The following is a 27,039-nucleotide window of genomic DNA, read 5'->3' as shown; positions in this document are numbered from 1 at the left end:
TTTTGAGTTTTGGGTTTTAAAATCTGCCCACCCAGAATGCTGCCTGTTCAATAATCAATTACAAAAAAACCAACATAAATAAATAAAGCCCCCACCTTGTCATGAAAAGTTCTACATTTAAGGTGTATAAAGAATACTCAATCACAAAGTGGTCAAGATTTCCTTTTACTTGAGGGGGAAAAAAAAAAAATCACTTCCGAGTCAACCTTCATGTACAAAAGACAAGGCCAATCACTGGACACAAAGGGCATTCTAAAGGCCTTTAAAAATGGCAATTTACATCAAAAGGGAAATTCACTGTAACTCTTATATTACATTCATTATCAACACCATACTTAACAAGGTAGTTATGCTATTGATACAAAACATACAGTATTTACACTTAACTGTACAAAATAATTTAATGTTTACAAAAATATTCGAATGTTTAGTTGACTGACACAGTCTGGAAGTGACTGCTCCTAGAGAAGCACACAGAAGACCTCGGACTCCATCATTTCCTTTTTAATAAGTCAAAGAAAGGGTGCTGCAAAGCTTCATCCAAGGTAATCCTTCTTGTGGGGTCATACTCCAACATTTTTCGAACCAGGTCAAACAGCTTCTCGTGCTCTTCATCATGACACAGCATAAATTCCTGGGGGTGAGGGGATGGCCTTGTTAAATGAAGACATGACTGAAGATGTTACTTAATCATTTATCTTTTTTTCTTTACCTTTAACGGCTTGCAGCGTCTCCTAACATATCTCCCAGCTGAACTATGCTCATCCCAATCTAGCTGGTTATGATGGAAATACTTGCGTTTCCTACAAGAGAAAAAAAAAGTTGAAATTAATAAAAATAACTAAAGTTCTACATCATTACCTTGTCCCCAAACCCTGGTGGGGACAAGACAGAAACAAATCTTTCACGAAATACAGACATTTAGTATGAAATTTTAAAAATATCAGCAGCAATATACATGATACTTAACATAGTATCTTCTTTTATTCATCTACCCTGGTGAACTTTAGTTATCTCAACTATGTTATTTGCAAATAAGAAAATGCTCACTTTAAAAGGGATGACTCCTGGCTGTGATTCTATCTCACCAGATCTGGAATGGGGAAGGAAATTTTTAACAGCTTCCCAGATGAGCTAGGAAACACTACAGTATCCTGTTCAAGGGCACAGAGCTGGCTTGCAACAACAGGAAATTCAAACAAGACTGACAGACTCCAGTAAGAATGGGCTCTCATATGTATTGGCTTTTATCAACTTAGAGAAACACTTGCATAAAGTTAACCTCAGTACGAAATTAAAGCCCCCTTCTCTACAAGAGCACAAATACTGAATTATTTTCTGAAAATGACCTTTAACAGCTACAAGTTATCACTTGTACAGAATTTCTTTTCTCTTTAAAATCTGTAGTCCTTATAGTCTAAGAAAAGCACTGCATGCATCTTAACCCACCTTGTCTTCTGGATCATGTGTGCTGGGATGGGTCCTAATATCCGCTCCATCATTGCCAGGTGCTCTTTACTATCATGAGTCTAAAATAATTTGGGAAAAAGGAATTTAGCACTCTTTACCTTCCTCCCATGCACATAAAAAAGAAAATAAAATACAGGCTGATATAAAAAGCCTAGACTAAGGATAGAGATGGCTCAATGGGTGAAAGGCCCTTGCTGCCAAGATCAGCAATATGAGTTCAATTCCTGGGACTCCCACGGTGGAAGAACCAATCTCCACAAGTTGTCTTCCACATGAATGCAGCCACCCCCAATAAATAAACATCATTAGTAACAACAAAAAGGCCAGACTAGCCAGCTACACAATTTACATAATAAATTCTTCAAAGATGAATGACATTGAAACAGCTGTTTTGTCTGGTGCAAACACTATACAGTCTAAGATACACTGGGGAGGTCTATATGGTAATCAACATGAAAAGTATCTAACATAAAATGCAACAATTTCTATTTGATGAACTATTTAACTAGATCACTAACATTAATCCCAGGTAATATAGCCAGTCCAACAATTCCCACCACAGTTCTGAGCTTTGTTTAGAAATATGACTTTAAGCCGGGCGTGGTGGCGCACGCCTTTAATCCCAGCACTCGGGAGGCAGAGGCAGGCAGATTTCTGAGTTCGAGGCCAGCCTGGTCTACAAAGTGAGTTCCAGGACAGCCAGGGCTGTACAGAGAAACCCTGCCTCGAAAAACCAAAAAAAAAAGAAATATGACTTTAAGGAGATTAAGACAAAGGCACATAGCTCACAAATAAGTAAAGCTGACAACACACCCAAGTCAAAGACCTTACTCGTAAAACTAGTGCAGCACAGAGCTGGGGCTGGCTAAGCTGGAAGAGCAACAGCTATACACACAGGTGAGATGGTGGCTCTAGAGTGAAGCTGGCCAACTTTTCTCTGAGGGGCCAGACCAAAAACCTTTTAGCGTGAACTGCTGGCAATAGGCCCTTTCTCTGTAACAGTCAGCAGGGAGTACTTCCACAGGAGCACACCATTTGCCAATCTCCGTTCTAGAGAGCAGGGTTTGCATTGTGAGACAGACTCCCTTTGTAGCCAAGACCAGCCTTATTTTCACTACAGAGCTGAGGATCACAATCTCGATCCACCTGTTTCATCCTCCTGAGTGAGAGAATTATCAGCATGTGTCATCATGTCTAGCTTGTCCCACATTTTTATGCTTTATTAGTATATGTTTTTAGAAACAAGGTTAACACAGCCAGAGCAGAATTGTAACTAGCCATATTAAACACCAATTTATGAAGCTTAATTTAAAAAAAAAAAAAAAAAAAAAAAAACAAACCTAGGACATATAATATGAACTCTACATGAGCACTATGTTAAAAGGTATCATTCACATTTGAAACAAGTTACAACCTCACTAGTAGTAGAAATTCAATCAACTGTGGTTTCAGAAGTATGATATTTACGTTTTAATTTCAATGATTATTCTATGGCAAATATTCAATATGAATGCTAAATATAGCATGTTTAACATAAAATTCATTAAAGATCATCAAATAAAATGTATTAGATACATACCTGAAAGACTGTGAACCCGAGGTAGTACTCAATAAGAATACAGCCTATGCTCCAAACATCACAAGGCTGAGACCAACCTAGAGCTGTTCCAAACAAACACAGGCATGTTACACCCAACAGCTATAAACTGCTGACCCTTCCCTACATGCTGGAACTCTTCATAGTACCTCAGAGACCGACCACATCAGCAACCTCAGGATTTACAATTTTAGTACGTGTGGCTCAGGCTGGTCTAGAACATGGCATTTCTCCAGTCTTAAGTGGCAGAATTATAGGTTGGTGCTGGCCCCGATTTAGTCACTTTTGTTTATTCTACAATGCTCACCATTGGAAAACTTACATAGCAAATACATTTCCATCTGTAGACAGTGGTGCTTGGGCTTCGATATAAGTTTTCTTCTTCAATCACACCACCTCAATATACTTTTCCTCAGGGGGTTAACTGTAGCCCTTCACCCCATTCATTCCTCAGCGAACTACTTCTTTTTCTTTCTTCTTCGTTTTTTTTTTTTTTTTTTTTTAAGATTTATTTATTTATTGTATGTGAGTACTTCAGTACACTGTCACTATCTTCAGAAACACCAGAAGAGGGTGTCGGATCCCTTTACAGATGGTTGTGAGCCACCATGTGGTTGCTGGGAACTGAACCTCTGGAAGAGCAGTCAGTGCTCTTAACCGCTGAGCCATCTCTCCAGCACAAACTACTTCTGATAGAACTCACTTTTCTCACCCTTTCCCAACATTACCTGACCACCAACGTCTAAAGCAACTGCTTTCTTTCTACTGTGGCATTCAACTACATCTTCCTTTCTAATCTGCCTTCATCCTAGGGAACTTCTCCCACACAAATAGTATTCTATTCTCCCAGTCTCCAGATTCCTTTTCCAGTGACTCCAACTTCAGATTTGTATCAATAATAGCACCCGATCTGTCTTGTTTCCAAGCCACCAATCCTACCAGTGACTTTTAAGTCTTGAGGTATAACACGTGCTGTCTGAGTTCAAAAATTCTACCTTTCACTTCCAGTCTTCTCCCACCATTGCTAACACAAGAGACTCTCTTGCTTACAAATCCCTTCCTTTCTTCCTGCTCCATGTCTATTTCATGTCTAGGTTAGCCAACCAAGCCCTTGGCATGTGCACCAGAGCCTTACCTTGGCAGTGGAGTGAAAACAGATGGCTACATAAGCTCACCATCACAAGACTATGACACTCTCACCAAGCACACCCACCATGTTATAATCAACTAAGAATCACATATCAGCAGCACTCAGAATATCTTTCACAAACATGGGTCATACAGGAGAAACACCTGAAACTCTTCTCTGTACCCTCCTAACATCATTTTAGTTAACCACGACCTTCAACAATTAAAAGGATAAGAAGTCTCCTGACTACTAACCCAAAATGACCTCTGGAGCCCTGTAGTGCCTTGTGGACACCAAAGTACTATGATGTTCGTCGTCATATGTTGCACTTCCAAAGTCAACAACTTTGATATCTGTGTTTTTCAATGTGCGCTCATCACGTTTCTAGAGACACAATTGAATAAAGAGGAAACTCAATAAAGATATAAAACATTCAGTAGCACTACTCAAAAGGCTTGCAAATGAACCCTCCCTTCTCCACCTTCCTTCCCCTCTATCCCCAACTGGGATACACACATCCTATTCATATTCCATTTGTGGATGAACATCAGAATATACACAAGCTCAGAAGCAAAATTCCTCATTCAAGGATCCCTAAGATAAATTAGTTTTAAAGACAAAATTAAAACAAGTCTTTAACTTACCATTTTAGAATTGTATTTGACTACATAGTCAGACTTCACAAATAAAATATTTTCAGGTTTTAGATCCGTGTGTGTTAATTTATTATGATGTAGAACTACAACGGAAACAGAAAACCATCATTAGTCTCACTTATTAACTGGTGCCAGGTGAGTAAAGGGATGAGAAGTGGAAATGCTGGTTAAGGGATGTCAGCTTTACCTGTAACCTGCAAGTGGGCATGTGCTGATTAGATAATAAAGACAATAAAATATACCATATGTTCATGAATACTTACAATTTATAGATTGGCAGATCTGATAAGCCATTTGCCTGATGTGATCAATTTGAAATGGCAGAAAACTATTTTCTTTAATAAAATCATAGGTACTAAGTCCCAGCAGCTCAAACACAATACAAACATGACCATGATGATCAAACCATTCTAGCATCTGGACGCATCGGCTAAAAGAGATCAAAATAACAATTGAGTGCACAGAAGTGAGCAGCTCACACAGTATGATAGCTTGTGGTTCAATGTGTACTTACAAGACACTGTTGGGGTCAGTGCTGTTCAAGTGCTCCAATACTTGGATTTCAGAACGAGCTGCCTCCCGGTAACGGCCTACATTTTTTACAATTTTCACTGCTACATGTAAGCCATCCCTTGAAAACAAAAGATGATGATGATGCTAAAAATACAAGTGGTGGGATGAAATTGCATACCCCGTGAAAAACATTCTTTTTTGGTTTTGAGACAAGATTTCACCATATGTGGCTCAGGCTGTGCTTAAACTCATTATGTAGCCCAGACTGACACTGAACTTGTGAAACCCCTACCTCAGCCTCCTAAAATACAATTGTCATTACAATTTTCCCATATAATTGTTCTAAGTCTTTCAGAGCCTATAATATTAGGTTCTAGATCATCTTTCCAAAACAAAGCAACAATCCATGTAATATTTAGAGATTTTAACATTTGTTTCTAAAATTTTATCTAGATTTTATATAAAACATTTAAAAGTAGAACACAAACATTTGAATTTGAGTGCGCGAGCACTAAGAATCAGAGTATGCTACTGTTCAAAGCATTTGTTCATTCACTTGGCTGGACCTATTCTGTGCTAGAGACAAGGGACAGGAGCTAGTACTAAACAAGTGACCCTACTCCTCTATGCCTCAGTTCAATGACAAAGACAGATGAGAACATTAAGACATTCTCACAAACGAGAGGAAGCTCTAAATATTCACTCAATAAAGTAGCAATTTACACAACAATACAGAATTGGTCCTGAAAGATAGCTGCGAGCCTGTCAAGCTGTGAAGGAAATCAAATGGCTGGGTAAAGACTCCGCCTACCAAGTTATGAAGCTCTCCCTACCCAGCACTTTACAGGCTCGCTTTATGTAAGTATGGAGAAATAGTTACATCAAAGACAGCAAGGTTTGGGTTGGGGCATTTCCAGGGATACTCCTAAAAAGTATAAACTCAGTATTTTGAGAAAATAATGGAAAATGTTATAAAAGTAAATTTAGGGCTAAATTTTTTTTTTTTTTTTTTGGCTAGGGACTGAAACAGCACCTTGCACATGCTAGGCAGGTGCTGTACCACTAAGCTCAATAATAAAACATTTCCAAATATGGGGGTAAAACCACATTTCCAAGTGTGAATTCAAACAATTTGTGGATAACAGATCAAGAAGCTATGATTATTAAGAGTCACCAAATACATTTAAAGACAAACTTTATGTCCAAAACTACTGATATACAGTAAGCTAACAAATGATATCCTTTCCAACTATTTCTGATGAAAACAATTAAATGTCATCTCAGAAATGTGTAGTTTCAATTCAGTTTTTAAATTCACAGAGCAGAGGTTCTGATGAGACATGGTGCAATGAGGTAGGTCAGTATATCTTACCAGAGAATACAGACTTTATTCTATAGGTCTTAATAGAATCTGTAGTTCAGGAAATGCACTAATTTGTAAATTTAGATGTATTTTATTGATGCTGCAATCCAAAAGCAGCTAAATGCTACAGAACCTGCTTGAGCATTCCTTTAATTACAGAATAACCTCCACCTGAGAGAAACTCTCACCATTTACAACAAAATTAATACTCATGGCACATACATTAAATTGAGTTTCAGAAATTCTGTTGAATACCTCTCAAGAAAAGTTGTAGCAAGCACTTAAAATACATTGTAAAATAGAGCAGAATGTTCAAAACGGAAAAATCAAACTTACATGCCGTGATCAATGCACTCTACAACTTTGCCAAAGGCTCCTTCACCTAAAGTGTCCACGATTTCATCTAAAGTAAGGGAGAGAAAGAGAGGTCTAAGGACCTAAGCACAACTACCCAGCTGTCCAAACAATGAATGCTTAAGTGTGGCATATTTCCAAATGATCTTTAGCAAAGCATAACTAAGGTTTCATCGCTCAAGTTATTGTATTTTCAGCTGCTACAAAGCAATTAGATAGAGCTATCTGTCTTGCTCTAATCTCAAACTCCACTGATTATTTTGGAATTTTAAGAATAGAAATATTTAAATTCTACAGAAAAGAAGAAATACAAAAGAACAAACAAACCCACAAAAAACAAAACAAAAAAGCAATGAAGAGTCTTTAGCCCCCCGCTGACAAACTATTCTTTAAAAGATTATTCTGTCTGCAAAGTTTAAAAAGTGTTGAAAAATATTCTATACATCTTGCTCTTAGAACGTCTCCACTTTGACAGATCAGGTGACCCTCCTCATCATCCTCTATACTCCTGGATCTTTTCCTTCGGTGGCTCTTCTGGAACGGCAAGTGGGCAGCACCAAGATCGTCCAGCCAATCAATATATCAGAGTGAATTCAGGGCAGAATACGCAATTCATTCAGCGGGGAGATATTCAGGCATTCAGATAAGCACCAGGCCACGAACAGTTGGCAGGAGCAATTTCAAATTCAGTCCCCAGAAATTCACAGGGCACAGTTTATGTTACAGAAGAAAAACATGGCAAGGAACAGATTTTCAGATAAGATACTTAAAGTGGCAATAGAAAAAAAACAACACAATTGTCTCTTTAAAATACTGATTTAATCGAAGTCTGAAGTTTAAAGAACGCATTGTCATGATTTACTAATTTCTGCTATAACCATATGCTGTGAGTTGAGCTGTCTAGTTAGTCAGGAAAATGTCAAGATTAGTTGAAATTGTTCTCTTTTAGCAACATTTAAAAGTGGCCATCACCACAGTAAGAGGGGGAAGTAAAGACTAATTTCAATCTTCCATCTAGTGACTGCTAGGTCTATAGAAAAAAACTTGGGGGAGGGAAATGGTAACTCAAAATTTACAAATAAAAGATGTCTAGCTTTCTCAGTACATTTTCCACTCAGCACCCAGGTTCACAACTTCAGCAAATTAATGCAGACAATGATGTGCTGTCCTAGGAGCTAGACCACACAGGAGTCAGCAACGGCTGAACACCCCAGCAAGGCGACTTGCCTGAGTTGTTTCCAACTACCAGTAAAGCAGTTTCTTTCAAAGTAAAAAAAAATCTTTACATTCAAAGAAGAAAACAAATGGGTGCCTCATTTTTTAATATATTATACAACCACAAAATAAGATGTTCTTACTTTTAAAACCAACAAACTCATGCATGATCTGTTTTGCAGAATGAGTGTGTGGGCCAAATGAAGACTGACTAACACACAGGTGGTCAATTATGAGAATGTGTACACTTCCTTTAAGGATTCCAGTAACATGAATTTAATTAGAGCATATCCAAATTGCATTAATAAACTTTTAGAAACTTATCACTCTTTTAGAGCTTTACAATCAATCCATTCAAAATAAAAACAAATCACTCATACCGAATGTGACTGATGACTTGCACAGTGTCTATTACGTTTTCTTTTAGGGCTGCTTCTCCTGCTTCTGACTGAGGATTTACTGCAATGGATCCGGTAAGTGCTTTCAACGTCTCTATGGTAATGTCTTGGAACATATCCTTCGCAGTAGTCATTTCTGTATTCATCAATGTATCTCCGGTCCCGATAATCTCTCTCATTCAAGCATCTTGCTTCTAAATAGTGACTGTGAACACATTAAAGGATTTCAAATTATTCTCTTCATTCTGGAATAATGTGGTTCAAACAAAACTTTCAAGAATTCTTGGTTTAAACAGCTAACTCAATAAAAGAAAAAATTCAAATCAATGAGATGAAATTTATATGTATCTAGGAAAGCTTAAGAAATAATTTTTAACCAAATCGGTCCATATTTTTTTTCCATATAAAATTACTACAGTCAGGCACGCCTTTAGTCCTAGCACTTGGAAGGTGAAGGCAGGAGGATCTCTTGATTCAAGGCCAGTCTGAAGTACACTACAAGTTTGGAGCCAGACTGGGTCACTGAACCCATCTCAAAAAACAAAAACAAAAACAAAAAAACAAAACAAACCCACACATTAGAAAACTGCTGTCAACCATTTCATACCAAGGAACAAAGCTACAATTACAATATGCTTATGATTGAATGTTCCTTTACCATCTAAAAAGTCAAGACCAAACTTGCAAACCTATTCTGAAATGCACTGATCGTAGAACATAGGCATCTGAAACTAGCTTCCTTTTCCTCTCTCAGAGCCACACATTTAGAGAAGGGCAAAAGAAGATTCCTTTCCCTTAAATTAAGAGCATTTTAAATACCCCTGACCAAGACTTCTTCCAGAATGTGTATCACAGATATGAGAAGCTTTAAATGTCCTTCAGCCCTTTCATTTACTAAAACCCAATTAAGATCCTTAAACGATATAGCATTGTTGCAGAGCTTACCAGCGGCAAAAACTAAGATATTTTCAAACTGCTACTACTGCCATGTCACCTACTCTATCCTTTCTATGTCTAAGCTTTTGTTACTCCTGTTTAAGAAACAGAGACCAGAACTTCTGAGGCTTGCCTAGTGTAACAAACACATGTAAACAGACCTTCCACACAAGAAAGGGTCCAGGACTGTGGTCATCCCTCCCATTCATTCATTCTACCTGCCTTTCTAATTTCCTGTGACTCTTGCTTTTAAAATACCCAAGAAACAGCAAACAGCATTTTCTGGTGCCACAGTGCATCTACAGATTCCTCTGAGAACCTGATGGAAGTTGTAGACCCCTCCTTCCTCCCGAGCAACGTACAAATGCATAAACAAAACTTGGCAAGAACTTCATGAAGGTCATGGACCTCAGGAAGTCAATGGATCCCAGGTGAGTGTCCTGATCTGACGGAAAGAAAAGGACAGATTCAATTGGCCCAGTTTCCCATCCCCCCTCTACCTGGGATGAATGTCCTCTTCAACAGAGTGCGAAGCTTCAAGAGGGATGCACATGGAGCACTGGGGGAGAGAGGGGACACCTGCCCAGTCAGACAAATCAGCTAAATAATCCTGACAAGCAATGGAGTGACAGATGTTGCTGCAGCTGCCCCCGCCAACCCCTTACACTCCCCAGAATATGCTGTCATTTTCTTTCCCAGGTTCTCGTTTAAGCAGAAATAGAAACATCCATAGGACTACAACCCAACAAGACTGGCATCTATTTTAAGCTAGGCCTTCTTATTGCCTAGCATCATTTTCAAGTTCTCCTTAACTTTTGGAGAAACAAGTCCGGTTATTAGGATTAAACTCTAGGCCTGAGACAGTTGGTCTGAAGCAGAGATCTAGATGAAAAACACGAAGCTAGTCATAATTCTACAGGCATCCTATTTAATTTTATAAGGTATCACACACCCACCAAATCCAAAGTCTATCATTAAAAAAAAAAAAAACTAGACTAGTAATAATCTTTAACTGGAATATGACATGAAACTGGCCCTGCTGACAATCCAAAACAACCTACCAACAATAAAAATAAAAATGGGGTGGTGACCCTATCATGAGCAGAGCTAGCATGCGAAGAACCTTCCCAATTATGACAACCAAAGACTAAAGTGTAGAGATTAAAGACTATAGAATTATACAAGCTGTGGACATGGTAGACAGAGTAAACAGATTTGACTTTTTAAAAATATCCACTAAATGCCCAGTAACTGTTAAGTGAATTGGCTTTTTTTATTTCCGTCCTGTGGAAGACAAAATAAAATCATATAAGGCAAAGTCTCTGACAACAGATAAAACAATTTAAGATTACACATACACACACTCTCTCTCTCACACACACACACACACACACACACACACACGAAAAAGAAAATCAAAATAGACAAATGCAAAAAAAATGTTGAAAAGGTGCAAATGAGCACTTAGACTTGGGGAAGGCAAAGAATTCAATTTGCTTAAAATTATTAATGAAGAAGTCATGACAAAGATGACAGCAGATAAACATCTTAAAGGAAAGCCAGGATTTGGACAAAGTGGAAAGCAGAAGAAATTTCAGAGCAGCATAGTGCTATCTTACACTTAGACAGCATCGCCAGCCAGAGGCTTCGAATGCATGTATCTACTCTGCAGACAGCAAGTAGATGATTGCATCAAGAACCAACTGTCACCCAGGAGTATATGTCACTAGAAGCCCTGTGCACACTAAAGGTGTTTTTAAAGGACAGACTATTAGCACTAATACTGAATGTAGAGTTTACAAATGAAGACCCAGTCATACTGAGTTCTAAATCTAAGTCTGCATACCTCCTAGGTGGTTCTAATCACATGAAGTTTATCAAAGGTTAAAACTTGGTACTCTGTGTTACAGGGAGATACTTAAGGATTTGGCCACAATATATACATATATATAATTTACATCTACACTGGTCTTCCTGGTATTTGAGGCAGAATAGATTAAACCTGCTGAAAGGGAGACCAAATTAAAGGCTACTGCCAAAAGACAAATCAGGAGAAAATGTTTTATAATACATACGACAAAGGGTTAAAATAATACATAATAAAAACATCTTATACATCAGAAAGAAATATACTTTAGTAGAAAACAATTGACATAAAAATTCTTCAAAAATCTCAACAAATTCACTAGAAATTTAGAAATTCAGGTTAAGAAAACCATTTAAAACAGACAAAACTAGAGACAGCACCAAGGAGCATGTTATAAGCTTTCTAGAACAAGAAATGAGAATATGCAGCAAGAACCTTGTAAAACTTCATACCCTTTAACTTGAAAATGCCTCTTCTTAGAATCTACTCTCAGGAAATAACCACAGGCAAAGATTTGTACACAAAGATCCCTTAGGAACAGACAGAAATAATTCAGTCAAGCAACGGGCAATGGTTTCCATACTGCTACTCCTTTACACTTGCTGCTTCTTCAACTTCCCAGTAATTAAAATGTTCATAAAATTTTAGATTTCAAAGATATTTACAATTAACGAATAGTCTGGATTATGATAAATAATAATCACCAAATTTGATGTCAATGTCAAAGATGGTAGTACTGGCTTAGTGATTAACTGGACTACTGGTTTTTATAATTATTATGAACACAAAATCCCTCAAATCAACCTTTCCACATATATAATATATACTCTAGCACTATGTATAAGTAGTTGTAAGATGGTAAGCCTTAAAGAGTATCTTGTACTCATTAATAATGGGGTACAATTTGTACAGTGCTCATTAATAAGGTCTGGTCACTGAATCTTGCCATAACCTTACCCAGCACCCCTTACATAACTGTTTGATAAAACATGATTAGTTTACAAGAACTACAAACAAGCTCTTTGGCAGACAACTGTTTTAGCATGGAGAAGGAAAAAAAATTACATACTGTTTTTTACAGTAACCCCAGCTGGCTAATTTAGAAAGCAATCTGGTAAAGAGCCCCAATGGAACATCTGTACAAACAAGGAGAAAACACAGGACCAACAAAACAAACGAGAAAGGGAAATTAATGGAAGGCAGAGCGAAAGAAGCTACTCACCTAGCCTTTCTTTATCTTTAGAACTTTAATAAAGATTCTTCTAATTCTATATAAACATATTACCTCCACATTTTATATCATAATTATAAGACATACTATCACAAATTTTTACTGAGGCTCTATCCTAAATTACCAGAGAATGCCTGTAGAAACAATTCTCAAAATATAAAGCAAGTTTCTAAAAATCTCAGACAGACATATCCATTGGTGTTCTATTAATATAATCTGTAGATGTAACATGAATGGCTAATCCTCAAAGCACTTTAATGGTCTCAGATAGCATTTGCTGCTCTTCTCATCTGGATTAACCACTTTCTATGACATCTCAATTGGGAAACACTTCTTGCACACCCAAATACATATGCCATCTTCCTATGGACAGCTAAAACTACTCAGTGGATATTATTATTACTCAACTTTGTATATGTTCTTGAATATAATCTTTTGACTTCCTTCCCCTTTTTTGATGGAAGGGTTTCTAAGGATTTTGGGACCTCACATATATTGGGTAGCAAGTGTTCTAAAGTGTTCTAGCACCGAACTACATCCTCAGAGCCCTTAGTTTTAGTCACTTGCTGAGCTCCTGTCTCCCATCAATCCCAGACAGACATAGGACAAACTATTAAATTCATAGCTTTAGTCTAGGCAGTATAGAAACTAGTCTATGATATTCTTTTAACTGTTTTTTATTTTTTGAAGGAATAAATATGTCTGAATTCCAAATTTGATAAAAGCTATATAAGCAAATGACAAATTGCTAAAACTTAAAATACAAGTCATTTACCAATCCGAGTCTTTAAACTGATGATGTGGTTTACAGTGCCTGTTCTCTTGAGTACTGCTGTGAGACCTCCTCTTGCGTTTGTGACTCCCACTGTAGCTTTCATGGCCCCAGCTTTCTCTGCTATCCCAATCAGGACAGTGAGTTCGTTTGGAATGCCGCATCTGTTAACGAGAAGGGGGAGGGGGAGTGAGGGTGAGTGGGAAGCTAAAGATGGTCGTATACCTATATATTACCATTGCTTAAATAGGAATACCTCATACATACACAGGGTCATATAGGCTCTTAGGTACACTATTTCCCAAAGCTTAGAACACAATGCCACTCCTATGTGAGAGGATGCTGAATGGAACTGACCTAGTACTAAATGACAGATAGCACGGAGACTTTAATGTTTTCTTTCACTACACAGTACAAGGACAAATTCTCAACTTAGTGCTTGCCTTCAGAAACACTCTAAGTTTTTGTGTTTCTGAGACAAGGTTTTTCAGTTAGACCTGACTGTCCAGGAACCAACTCTGTAAACAAGGCTGGCCTCAAACTCAGAAATATGCCTGCCTCTACCGCCCAAATGCTGGTATTAATGGCATTTGTCAATGTACCTGGCTATTCTTTACATTTTTTTAAAGGGCCAATTAAAATTGCTCAAGGGCTGGACAGATTACTCAGTAATGTGCTTGCTGTGCAAGCATGAAGACCTGAGTTCAGATCACTCACACCTACATAAAAAGCCAGGCATCATAGCACAGACCTGTAATTCCAGACCTGGGGCTGAGGCAGGGCATATGGATCCCTGAAACTCACTGGCCAGCCCAGTCTAGCTTAATTGGCAAGCTCCAGGTTCAATGAAAGTCCTTGCCTGAAAAATGTGGAGACCCATGGAGATATCCCATTGTGACCTCTGGCCTGCACATGGGACAGAATGTATAAATACACTCCTAACACAAAATATTTTTTGTTTCCTTCTATTTATGCTGATTTTTAAAATTAGGTCACTTATAATGTTAATAATTCTACCAACTGAGCTGCATTCCTGGTCTCTCAATTTGGATTTTAAAAATCAAGACTGAAATGAATGCACACAGATTTTGTTTTTTCCTTTGAGACAGGAAGTTTCTTGGTATAGGTCTGGCACTAGCTCTGTAAACTAGGCTGGCCTCAAACTCAAAGATCCACCTTCCTCTGCCTCTAGAGTGATGGAATCAAAGGCCGGTACCACCATCTCCTGGCCAGATCGGAATATAAGAATAACACCTACAACTATAGTTAGTGATTGTCTATCCCAATAGTATCATAAACATCCTTCAGTCTGGCAAAGTTTAATAGAAATAATTACAAGTGAGAGAAGCAAGCAAGTAATTGATTTAAAGGTAAAGAGCCTTTCATTAATGAGATTCCCCCCCATAATGGTAACAATTCCCAGACTTCATCTCCAACCTCCTATGGATTTCTCCCAGGCTCAGTATCTAACATTTATCCTTTTACATGTCTATGACTGTTGCATGCCAGTGTTAATTCTCTCCTTTCATCATGTGGGTCTCAGAGATCAAAGGTGTACAGCATTACCCACTTAGCCACTTTGTTCCCCTAAGTCAAAATTTTTTTTTAAAGATTACTTTTAATGGGAATGGGGTAGGGTGGGGGAAGATCTGCACATGAGTGCAGTTGCCCCTGGATACCACAAGAGGGCATAGGATGCCCTAAAGCCTAAAGGTCCTTCACAAGAGCAGTCTCTCCAGTTCCATAGCTAAATCTTTAATTTTGAACTCTGCTAAGCAGAGTTTAATGGTTTGGGAGGGGAAAAAAGGGGGAAAGTGGGGGGGGGGGGGAGAAGCTGAGTAAGGCCCAAGTGGAACAAAACCAATTGAGTTGACTACCTTCAGCTTGCCTAAATGTCTGAAAAATAAGCTACCGAATCTATTAAACCCCAGGCTTGCAAAAAAAGCAGTTTCAGTTCTCTTCCAAAGTGTTTCTCAGAAAGAGTGTGCATTACAACATCGGGGTGTGATACTATTATTATTTCCTGATTACTGAGGATGTAATGAGGGGAGAGGAGGTTTCTAATTGCTAGGTGAGCCTCTACCACCGACCTACATACCCCCTGTCCAAATATTCAGTAAACTATAGTCGTTCTTCTAATTCTGTGCCTGCCAGGCATCTTCCTGATAATGTGGCTTCTCTTGCTCAGTCAAAAATGAGAAAGCATGGATTAAACCACACACACACAAAAATCCTAAGTTCTTGATAAGTACCTTGGTAAAAAAAAAAAAAGTAAGTCAAGCATTCCTTTTGATATAGTCATTTTAATATGGCAAAGTAAAATAGACAACACTGCAAATTTGCTTGAGACAAAAGCCAAAACTCAAGCTTTCTTTAGAGAAACCCTCATCTTCCTATTTCCACTGGAGTTCTGCCGACACATTACTTCTATTATCAAAATTGTATTTAAGGTTTTAGTTTGATTAGGGCTTTTTTTTTTTCTGGGGGGGGGGGACTGAATTCTGAATCCCAAGCCACCAGGCTGGCTACAGGCTAAGCACTCTCAAACAGCAGTCCAATGTACAGCTTCTAATGACTCATCAGTGTGACTGGCCATTAGGATTTCACAAGTCTTGGGTGCTTGCTTCAAGTTACCCCCTCCCCCTTCACCTCACACTGCTACAGCCAGTTTACCTCTCACAAGCCAAATCTCAACTTATCAAGTGACTAATATACAAACCCACCTATAGGTGGGTCCCAGTCCCAACAGGCCCCAACGAACATTCCCCATCCCTCCTCTCATCTCTGGCCAAGATCGGAAATACTTTTCTTAGTCGGGTGTGGTGGGTGGCACATGCCACCCTTAGAGGCAGGGGCAGGTGGAGTTCTGGGAGGCTTCAGGACAGCCTGCGCAGGGAGACCTTGTTTCAAAAAAACCAACAAATATTTATGTAGATGGCAAAGTAAAAGATTTCTGAGCTCATGAGTTTAAAGTTCCTTCTCATACACAGGAAAGAAAGGCTACCTCGAAATATTACACTATCTCTAATATTTAAAAACATGCTATAATCCTCTGAATTCTTTCAATAAAAGATACAATGGGACCCATATGTATATGCTCATATTAGAAATATTATTCTCCACCACGTTTTAGAAGTTTCCGCCTCCCATTTAAGTGGGGAACAAGAGGCCCTCGGGTGCGTGTTCGGAGTCAGGCCAAATATCTGCAGCTTTAACATTAGACCAGGTGACAATCGGTCCACTGGTTTAGGGGGTTGGCTTCTGAGCTGTCACAATATAAATGCAATGTTCGCTCTCTAATCCCATCACTCAGGAGGCAGAGGCAGGAGAATCTCCGGAGTTCGAGTCCAGCCTGGTCTACATAGTTCCAGGGCAATCGGGCGACCCAGGTCTGGAGGTGGGGTGGGGGGGTCGAGTGTGGGGTGACCGCCCGGCACGAAGGACGAACCTTCCTTCCCAAGTGTGATCCTCGAAGCTGGAGGTGAACTCCAGCCACCGGGCTCGCCGCAGTGCCTGCCCTACCTCCCCCGGGCAGAGGGCCAGGGTCCTTGGAGCCGAACAACGGGGCGAATATCGGACTTTGGAAAAGGCTCCGGTTACGCAAACGGCCGAGGCCGCCCACAGGGGTGAGCTGGGGGTCTGGGTGACTCGACTCCGGACGACACTAGCACCGGGGATGCGTCCCGCCAAGGGTCTCCCCGCTGCTTCCTGCGACGGCCGGCCGAGGGTTTGCCAAGAGGTGAGCGAGGTCCGAGCTGTCGGACCGCACGGTCGGGCGAACCCGGGGCCCGCGGGCCTTGACTGGAGCGGCGAAACCGCGGCAGCTCGGGTGTCGTCGCCGCCGCCGGCCGAGAGGCACCCCGCCAGCCCCGCGGACGCATCCTCCGGGTGCTGACGCCCAAAGCCCACTCCGTCCTCAAGACACCTAGCTCTGCGCGACACTGCCCACCTCACCTCCGCACAAGCCAGCGGCCTTCTGGCCGAGAAATGTCGCCAAACCGCCGTCGTCCCTCTCCAGCCGCTGCGACAGACGCCGACAAAATGGCGTCCGCGCCGTCACCCTACAACCTCCTCAGGTGGCTCCAGCGCCACCTACGCCGAGCCAGCGCGCATGCGTCACGGGGCCTCGTGCCCGCCCACAATCCGTGCGAGGGGGCGAGGGGTCTGTGACGTCAGGGACGGCGGGGCCCGGTCGTCCACACTGCGGCTGCGCGGCGCTGGAGGCGCGGGTAGGACGAGGTTCTGTCCGCTTGTCAGGCGGAGGTTCTTTCTGTTCTTAGGTGAACCTGGAAGACCGCCGTAAGTCCGCGGCGCGTGTCTGGCTCTCGAAGAAGAGTTTTGCTGGGCGTGGCCACGCTGGGTAGGGCCAACCTCTGACCTTTTCCCATCAGCTTAAAGGGGGACGCTCATCGCACTCCGCCTGCCAGTCCCAGTCGCCCCTCAGCCTCAGCTCCAGGTAGAGCCACCAGAGCGCAGAGTCCCCGAATGCTCCCTGCTAGGGCAGCTCAGTGACCAGGATATGTCTGTCACCTGGCGCTTCCGCTCTAAACTGGATTTGGAGAAGTTTACCTGAATATGCCTCTAAAAACAAGCTTAGCAGGTGCTTACCCTTTCTGTTTCTCCTTGCCTTTTCTCTCTTCCTCCTCACCTTCTCAGCCAGCCAATCGAAAGGAATGGGGAGGTTTGTCCTAAGACTTCTGACAGTGTTCTTCCGGTTACAACCATGGCAGCCTCATTATTTTCTGTTACAGTTACTCAACATTTGTGGTCAGAAGGCATTTTGGTTTTTTTCGAGACAGGGTTTCTCTGTGTAGCCCTGGCTGTCCTGGAACTCACTCTGTAGACCAGGCTGGCCTCGAACTCAGAAACCCACCTACCTCTGCCTCCCAAGCGCTGGGACTAAAGGCGTGCGCTACCAGTGCCTGGTGACTGGCAACATATCAAATTCTTGATATATATATATAAAATTTCAGAGAACTGGGCTTTTGTGGTGCAGGCCTGTGATCCCAGCACTTAGGATTTAGAAACAGGAGGATCAGGAATTCTAGGTCATCCTGGGCCATAAAGCAAGTTCAAGGCCAGTCTGAGCTACATGAGATCAAAACTCAAAAACAAAACTGCTGAGAATCCAACACCATAATTACTGCCTAACCCAGTAGGGTTGAACTTCTTCTGGTCCTTCTATCTCTTATCTCCTTTCTCCAAGAGCTGGGAGCATAAGAATGAGCTCTCATAACCAGATTAATGAAATACTCTATGCCAATCACTTTATAGACAGTCTTAGTAGTCTAGACAACTCTAAGAGATGATGATTAGCTCCTTGCTTTAATGACAGATTTAACTCCTAAAAATACCACTCAAACCTACTAGCTTACAGTTTCATTGTCATACTTATTGCCTCCATTCATGCAACAAAGTAAAAAACAACTTACTTTTTTCTTAGAGAAAACTGTTCCTAGTCCACGTTTTAGCGAGACCCAAAGGGTCTGTCTTGAAAAGGCGCTTTTCAAGGCGATGTGTCTCCGCAGCTCCCATTATGAAACAATGAATCCCTTCACATTGAGCAAAGTTGATTAAAGGCTACACCATGAGTCACAATGGATCTCTCAGGCATCCTACACTGCCCAAGATGGACAATATCCCAGTTTCCCCCAGGATTCAGGATTCCTAACACTTCCTAAGGAGAAAGAGAAACCGCACAGGAGTAACAAAGATTTAGTCAAACAATGTTGAAAGCATCCCAATTGCCAGGGTCCTCTGCAGGGCATGTGGAGTGGGCAGAAAACAACTGAATTCACGCTACCCAGGGACTACAGGAAGTGCCCTGGACTGCTCCTTTAACTATATGTGTTTCTCTTCTCTCCTTCCCCAAATACTCTTTCTTCTTTTACTCCCCTCTCATTTTTGATAGTCTTTGTGTACATAGGGATAATCTGGAACGTATTATTTAGTCTAAGTTTGCCTGGAACTTGTAGAAATCCTGTTACAGCTTCCTAATTGCTGGCATCACTGGCATGAGCTATTAAATCTGACCCATCAATGAATGGGTCTCAGATCCAGGGCCGGATCACAGATGCATGTACCCTCTGGAAATACTTGCCAAAGGCACTTGGTCAGCCTTCAGGATGATTCAGGATATTGGTTCTGGAAACTGCAAGAGAGAAACCATTTACCAAAACTTTGACTAGGTCATGCCCAAAAGTGTATAGAGAAGGTAGAATTTCTTCTAATGGGGGATCCTTAGATTACTCCCACCCCCTTGGAATGGAAAACTGCCATCACACATTTCTAGTCACTATGTTTCTATGTTAATTTAACTAAAATCTAAATTAAAAAATTTAATTGAATCTATCTAGAGACTGTGGAGTGGGTGGTCAGTGAATCTATGCCATGGCATAAATTTGGAGGTCAGAGGAAGACATACAGAAGTCAGTTCTTTCCATCTACAGTGTGGGTCCTGAGGATCAAACTAAGATTGATAGTGTTGGTAGAAAACATCCTTACTCACTGAGCCATCTTCTGGGTCCCTCAATAAAAGGTCCCTTGAATAAAATTGGTGGCATTGACTAAGTTTCACTAAATAAATAAATCTCAGACACCAAGATCAGTAGCATAGAGCTGTGAAGCCAGCATGTGAGAAGTAGAAGGCAGAAGATCATGTGAAGGTCATTCTACACAGTAAGCTCTAAGGCAGCCAGGACAACATGAGAACCTATCCCACAAAACAACTCAACATATTGGCTTCCCCAATTCTACTTACTGCATTTTCTCAATATTTAAAATGTATTGTCTTTCTCTCAGTTGGTAAAATGCTTGCCTAGCATGCATGACCCCTTTTTAAAAAAACAAAAAATCCTAGCCCTTTAACTTACCAAATGAAGATTCAGGAGCCAGATGCCCTTGTGAAAGCCTGCTAGCTCAGGCAGAGAAACTGCTCATCTGACCTTCCTATCCCGCTGATACCCCAGAAGGAAAAAGCTCTACTAATGTCTCAGGAGAAGGCCCTTTCTCCTTCTCTACACCGTGCTAAATGCTCTTCAACTCAAAGACCCTCCTTTCCGTTTACTTTATTCAGCTGGTTACTTGCTCTGCCTCTTGACCCATGGTTGACTTTATTTAGCTCTTGGATTAATGGTGTGTGCTAGGGCTGAGCCACACCACAACTACTTGTTTATTGTAAATAGCTCGAGGTCACACCCCCATTAGAAACAGTTCATAATCTTGAGGTTCATAACATGATAAAATGCAACAGTAGAGACCATGATATTGGTACTGAACAAACAAGAAATGGGGCGACAGAGGGAGTCTGCAGAGTGGGAAAATCCTTCCAACCTTGCACAGAAGGAACCAGGAGAAGGCTCTATCACATTCTGTTGAGCCAGCATACCCCTTGACAGAGAGGATTTGAAAGGTGAATATAGGAGAGAAAAACCAGGGAGGCCACCATCTTCCCATGTGTACTAAAGATCCTGGGCAGTGCCTCTGCATAAGAGCAAGACAAAGGTTCACTTAGTCTTTTTCATTGACTTCAAGAAGTCTAGTTTAGATCCTACAGGCTTAACAGCAGGTGGAAACAACTTCTTTAGCTGTTCCTCAGGCCTGGCTGATAGAGCCCCTGGGAAACAGCTCCGGACTTCCTGCGCCTCTTCCTACCTGAGAGGTCAACTTCCTGTTTAACTACATCCCACTCTGCAGGAAGGCCCTAATTTCTCAGTCACCCTAATGGAAAGACCTGGAAAGAACAGAGGAATGCAATGAGAGCATTTTTACATCACACACATCTGAGTACTTCTTAGGGACCCTCCCTGCACCCTGACCAGCCAGACCTGGCCTTATTCACCTTGGAAGGATTACTAAGACTCTAGGAAGCCCTGGGATTCTGACTAGCCAGACAATTGCTTAGTATGATAAAAGGGGAGTATGAATCTCTGGGTTTTTTTTTTTTTTTTGGACAGGGTTTCTCTGTGTAGTCCTGGCTGTCCTGGAACTCACTCTGTAGACCAGGCTGGCCTTGTACTCAGAAATCTGCCTGCCTCTGCCTCCCAAGTGCTGGGATTAAAGGCGTGCGCCACCACTGCCTGGCTGAGTATGGGTCTCTGAAGGAAGAAGAACAGAGAAAAGACAGGATCTTGATGTGACCCTGGTTGTCTAAGAGAATGGTCCTGAAGTGGGGATGGCATCCAGCCTCCCTCACTCTGAGACTTTCCCAGCCTCTGGACCTATACATGTAAGACTAGACTACCGAGTGCAGTTCTGACATCACCACAGCTGTTTATATCTCAATTTCCAACTTCACCTGCTGCTGCTTAGTAAAATAAATAAGTGAACAAATAAATAAAGCATTCAAACTATTTTCACTCAGTAGGAATCTATTAGTCACATACCAGTGTATGAATTAGGGAATTAACTCCTGGCTTCATCTGTAAAGCAAGGAATACTTCACTTCTGATCTGTAGATGCTTCCTATTCAGACTGACTAAAGATCTCAGTTGTTCATCTTAAACCAAGGAATAGCTCAGATCAATGTTCCTGTACCGATGATTAAAAAGATGACAAATGACTCTGTAGCTAAACTGCTAGAGGGATTGCCAACATGGCTGAGAACCTGGGTTATGAAAGAAAGAAGGAAAAAAGGGTGGGCAGGTGGCTGCTGGACAAAGTAATACTTTTTTTTTTAATTAAAAATAGATTCTCTCATACAATAAATCCTGAGCACAGTTTCCCTCCCTCCACTCTACTCAGTTCCCTCCCACTCCCATATGCCCTCTCCCCTCAATAGAGTCTCCCTGGTTCTCACTTCAGAAAAGAACTGACTTCAGTGAGCCTTGTTGCTAATCATATAAAACAGACAAACAAAACTAAAGACAAGGTTGGACGAGGCAACCCAAGAGGAGGAAGAGTCCCAAGAGCAGGCAAATGGGTAAAAGACACATCAGCTCCTATAGTTAGGAGTCCTGCAAAAACATCAAGCTAAGAGCCACAAATGTGTACAGAGGAGCTGATGCAGACCCGTGCAGGCTCACACTTTCTGCTTTAGAAACATGGGCTCATATGTGCCCTGCTTAGTTGGTTAAGTGGTCCTGTTCTCAAGGTGAAAGGCAGGGTAGTTTAAAGGAACATAAAAAGACACAAAGAAGAAAAAGATGGATAACTAGCTGGGCCAGGAGATTCATTTTGAAACTTTAGGACTCAGGGACCTCACCAGTATGACTTGTTCACAGTTGGACTACAACACAGGCCACACAATTGCTTCGTATCATAAAGTGAGAGCGTGGGTCTCCAAAGGAATACAAAGAACAGAGAAGAGAAAAGAGAAAAGATGCTTCTATCCTTTGAGGAGTTAACACTCGGTCTTCCTAATTGACTTTCTCTTGTCTCAGGGCTTAAAATCCATATTAAAGTTGCTTAGAGAGTGCCAACCTTGCTGCTCCATATGACCAGTGGTTTTTTTCCTCCACAGGATCACATGATATGAGTGCTGTAACCCTAGCAACTGGGAGATCAAGACAGGAAGGGCAGAAGTTGATGGTCATCTCTGTCTACAGAGTGGGTTACAGGATAGCCTGGGTTATGTAAGATATTTCCCAACAAACTCAAACCAAGAAAACCTAACAAGGAACAGAATGAGGGATTGTTTTTCTCTACCCTTGAAAATTAAAGACATGGGTCTCTGTTCAGCTCATGCTGTCCCTCAGTTTCCTTTGTGTTAAAGTGAACACAGTGACAAGACCTTCCCATCACACCTGCTAGAAGGAGCAACTGGGGGCTTTCAAAGAGCAGGAAAGGGTTCAGGACACAGGCATTCAGGCTGTCAATAGAACTGAGATGAAATGAAAGACAGCAGGGCTCAGTGCCAGGCCCAGAGTTAGCAGATCCAGAGTGGCCTCTCTCACAGTAGGACCCACTGCTCCACCACACCTGCCTTCCCCACAGGCTGTACTTTCCTGCGATTCCCAGGGTCCATGTTTTGATCTTTATGCTTCTTGGTAAAGATATTGCCAGACACCACCTCCCCAATTATTATGGTTTAGCTACAATCTTAGAGGCGATTCTTAGTTGCAAAATAATGGACTAAAGACATTCTGTATATTTCAGGTTTTCAATCAAAGTTTAGATGCAGCTAAAATATTTAGCAGATGTGTCAAATTATCAAATTGACCAGGTTGATGGCAAATACCTTTAAGCCCAGAGCTTGGGGTAGGGAACCAGAGGCATTTAGATAGATTAGTATGATGTCCTGGACACCTTGCTCTAAATAGTGAGTTTCAGAATGGCCAGGACAATGTATTGAGACCCTAACACACAAAGAAAATTTAATTACTTGACCTTGTTTTACTTAATGCATTTTATATTTTCAATTGATATTGGGCCTTGCTGAGTATCTAGGAGTTCCAGAAATATGGGTCATCCTCCTGGGCCAGCCTCCTGAGATGGGATTAAAGGGTCCCAGTTAACTTTTGCTGATCCACCCTACACATCCAGGTAGGCTGGGTCTGATTCAGTCACATCCTAGAGTTTTATAAACAACTGGGTCTGCACCTGGCTGTCAGACTTGCAGAAGTCCAGGGAAGTGAACACAGCTCTCCTTCCACACTCCAGACCCTGTATCACTCACTAGGCACATCAAACCCCAGTTCCAAGACTCTTTGGAACACACTGAAAGCTGTGGGAAGAAAATGCAGGTGAATTGGAAAGGTAGATTCAATGTTTGTGTTTTCCGGGGGATTTCTAGAAAATTTGTCTTTCAGTTCATCTCAGAAACTTTATAGCCCAAAAGCGTATGTCTGGCATGACATTGTTTGGTGCTCATAGTAAACCTCATGGAAAGTGTTGGGACTGTGTTCATTGTCCACCTTGGCAAAGCAGGGCTAACTACCTTGAACATGAGCACATGTCCCCAATTTGAAAAGATACTGAAGTTGCCCCTCTCCTTGTTTTTGGCCTCTATGGTTTTCCCTTTGTTAAGGCAGCATCTCAAAGATCCAAGGCTAGCCCACATCCCACTCTATAGCCAAAATGACCCTGAACCTCTTAACCTGCCTCCATCTCTTGGAAAAGAGCTGGTGTAGCCACGTGCCAAGCACTCTTGTTATGTTTTCTCTGGTTATTTGTCATATGGTTCATCTGATATGTAGCAAAGCTGGACTTTCTAGGGGATGCTGGTATGGATTTTTAGCACTGCGGATACAGAAAGTAGTTGGGAAGAGAGTGAAATGGAAGCAGCGGCTGAGGCCTTCTCAAAGGAGAGGGGCTTTGGTCTTCTTGCAATCCAACAGGGTACAACTCCAATATCCAAAGATGGTTTCCCTGGTTACACTTCACCACCAAGGTTTCCTTAGGTGAGAATGAACCAGCATCTGCAGATCAGGAAGGAAGAGTCCCGTTGTCTTTGCGATTCTGCAAGAGGCTGTTTCCAGAATCTGTTCACAGCTGAGAGACAGATTCTTGTTGGACGAAAATGGTTTTAGGGGGCTGGAGAGATGGCTCAGTGGTTAAGAGCACCAACTGCTCTTCCAAAGGTCTTGAGTTCAAATCCCAGCAACCACATGGTGGCTTACAACCATCCGTAATGAGATCTGACGCCCTTTTTTGGTGCATCTGAAGACAGCTACAGTGTACTTAGATATAATAGTAAATAAATCTTTAAAAAAAAGAGAAAGAAAATGGTTTTAATATTTTCATTATTCATTCTGAACAGACAGAAGCAAACCAAGGTGAAAGTTTGAGAAACACTGAAGGATCCAGTGTGGGATGGAGTGGGAAGTGGGCAGGACAAAGCCCCTCAAGTATTCAGAGGCAACTCTGAGAAAAAACAAAATCTTCTGTCGTATTTGTTTTCCTGAGACGTACAGGACTCTAAGAGACCCCAGATATAAACAGCTGTATGGATAGACTTGAACTCAGTTGTCTCAGGTTTCTGTGCTTTTTACAACAAACCCAAAGTCTTGGCAGCTGTGAGCACTCCCCTAGAGGGAGGAAGCTTGAGTCTAGGCAGGGATAATGTCCTTGTGACAGCCCCTTTTATTCTGTAATATATTTTCTACAACTGAAGACGCCTAAACTTACTTGCAGATGAGGGTATTGCGTGCTATGAAGAGCAAAGTAGATGATAATTTTACTCTTGCTAGCACGTCACTAATCCCCTGGTGACTGAATGAGGCCATTTTTGATTTGTCACTGTGTGGGACAGGTCCCTATGGAAAGTTCAGATGTGCATGTACAAGGCGTCAAAGGTGCTCAGCACAGCCCTCCATCTTTTGCAGGTTCTACCGGAAGCTCATGGACTGACTCTGAGATCAGGGTCTTCCTGCTGGAGTGGGAAGTAGTCGAACAGGAAATGGGCCACCCGGGCAGGAAGATCCACAAGAAGACCAGGGCTCTTTGCAGGCGCCTTTATCAGCAGGGCCTGAAGAAGAGCTGGGAAAGCTGTTTCGACCTACTGCTGAGCCTGCGAGATCTGCACAGGACTCTCTGTAATGAAAGACCGGGAATTGAACCCTTGTTTTCTCCTTATGCGGAGGCCCTGTACAGGATCCTGGGCTCCAGTCCCCAGGGAAGCCATGTCCCAGGTTAGTCTATTTTGTATTCATTGCCCTTTCAAGTGCTATAGAGAGCAGTATCAGCTGACCTCTCCTTCATGAGGATGGAGCAGAGCCCACAGTGTGGGATCCCCGTTCCCACAGGCCTACACTGCACATAGCAAAAGTAAATGTCTGTCCTCCGTGTTTGTCTGCGTTCTTCTGTCACCCCAAGGGGATGGGAATCGGACACGTTTAGGGTAAATGAAGCCTGACACACAGAACAGACCATCACTTAACAAGATTCAGGGAGAGTAAGGCTGCCCTGCTTATGAAGATTCTTTCTTCTTCCTCTCAGGTCCTCTCGATGATGGGACTGGTAACCCTCCACTTTCCGTGTACCCTCAAACTCCCAGGAACCAGCCTTGGGATTATGGTGTTGCTGTTCCTTCTGCACAGCTTCAAGGGAACGTACTGCCAATGATGTCACAGGAGGATTCCCTGTTTCCAAGAGGGGAGCACTGGAACCCCAACCATTCAATGTCAGCTCCAAACTTACTTCCTGACTTTGCCCCAGGAGACCCTAGCTTCCAGCAGCCATGGCCCACCGCGGAATAACACCCAGATACTCAATGAAGATGAGTGGCCTTTCTTTGTTTATTTTCTGAAAACCCTGGGACTGTGAAACCCTGTGGGTGTGAGCATCTTTCTCTACCCCATAAGGAAAAAAATGTGGAGTTAAATAAAGGTCCTTATAGTGACTCCCTCCTGCCTCATTTTTGTGAATTCAGTGGGGTCCATAAGGAAAGATGGGCAGAAGGTGCCCTGGGACTTGCCCTTTCCTGTCTGTCTTTATCTTGGCAAGTTCAGACATGAATGTTAAACAAGGCAAGTCATCTGTCACAATTGAATATCCCTACAAATGGGAGCAGGAGGAGTGTACAACAAAGACATGTTCCCAAGGAAGTCCCTTATCCCTAACTCTCAATTAGTAGAATAACTTGGCATAGATGTTTGTCA

General features: G+C 41.7%; 2 protein-coding genes across 9 annotated transcripts; one reads left to right on the top strand and one right to left on the bottom strand.

Annotated features, from left to right (window-relative positions):
- On the bottom strand, positions 1–17,611 carry Clk4 (CDC like kinase 4). Of its 8 annotated transcripts, XM_029545891.1 has the most exons (16): positions 17,456–17,611; positions 13,505–13,665; positions 12,568–12,634; positions 11,951–12,028; positions 10,132–10,190; positions 8,678–8,900; positions 7,526–7,616; positions 7,065–7,131; positions 5,367–5,483; positions 5,116–5,282; positions 4,841–4,935; positions 4,451–4,580; positions 3,050–3,132; positions 1,450–1,529; positions 713–803; positions 1–634 (listed from the first exon to the last, which is right to left on the bottom strand). In XM_029545891.1, exons 5-16 carry the CDS (start codon positions 10,182–10,184, stop codon positions 494–496), a joined length of 1,338 nt encoding a protein of 445 aa, XP_029401751.1. In that variant the 5' UTR covers positions 10,185–10,190; positions 11,951–12,028; positions 12,568–12,634; positions 13,505–13,665; positions 17,456–17,611; the 3' UTR covers positions 1–493. The 8 variants fall into 8 exon arrangements, with proteins under 8 accessions (XP_029401751.1, XP_029401750.1, XP_029401752.1 ...); XM_029545890.1 differs by lacking the exons at positions 10,132–10,190; positions 11,951–12,028; XM_029545892.1 differs by lacking the exons at positions 11,951–12,028; positions 12,568–12,634; positions 17,456–17,611 and having other exon boundaries at positions 13,505–13,585.
- Positions 16,829–26,783, top strand: LOC110332633. The gene is made up of 3 exons (XM_029545897.1): positions 16,829–17,240; positions 25,765–26,070; positions 26,378–26,783. The coding sequence occupies exons 2-3, from the start codon at positions 25,839–25,841 to the stop codon at positions 26,635–26,637; spliced, it is 492 nt and encodes a 163-aa protein (XP_029401757.1). The 5' UTR covers positions 16,829–17,240; positions 25,765–25,838; the 3' UTR covers positions 26,638–26,783.
- The last annotated feature ends 256 nt before the right edge of the window (positions 26,784–27,039 follow it).

The sequence above is a fragment of the Mus pahari genome, chromosome 14, assembly GCF_900095145.1.
Source record: "Mus pahari chromosome 14, PAHARI_EIJ_v1.1, whole genome shotgun sequence".
NCBI classification, from domain to species: Eukaryota; Metazoa; Chordata; class Mammalia; order Rodentia; family Muridae; genus Mus; species Mus pahari.
Note: the sequence above shows the minus strand (reverse complement) of the source record. Positions and strands in the feature narration are given on the sequence as shown.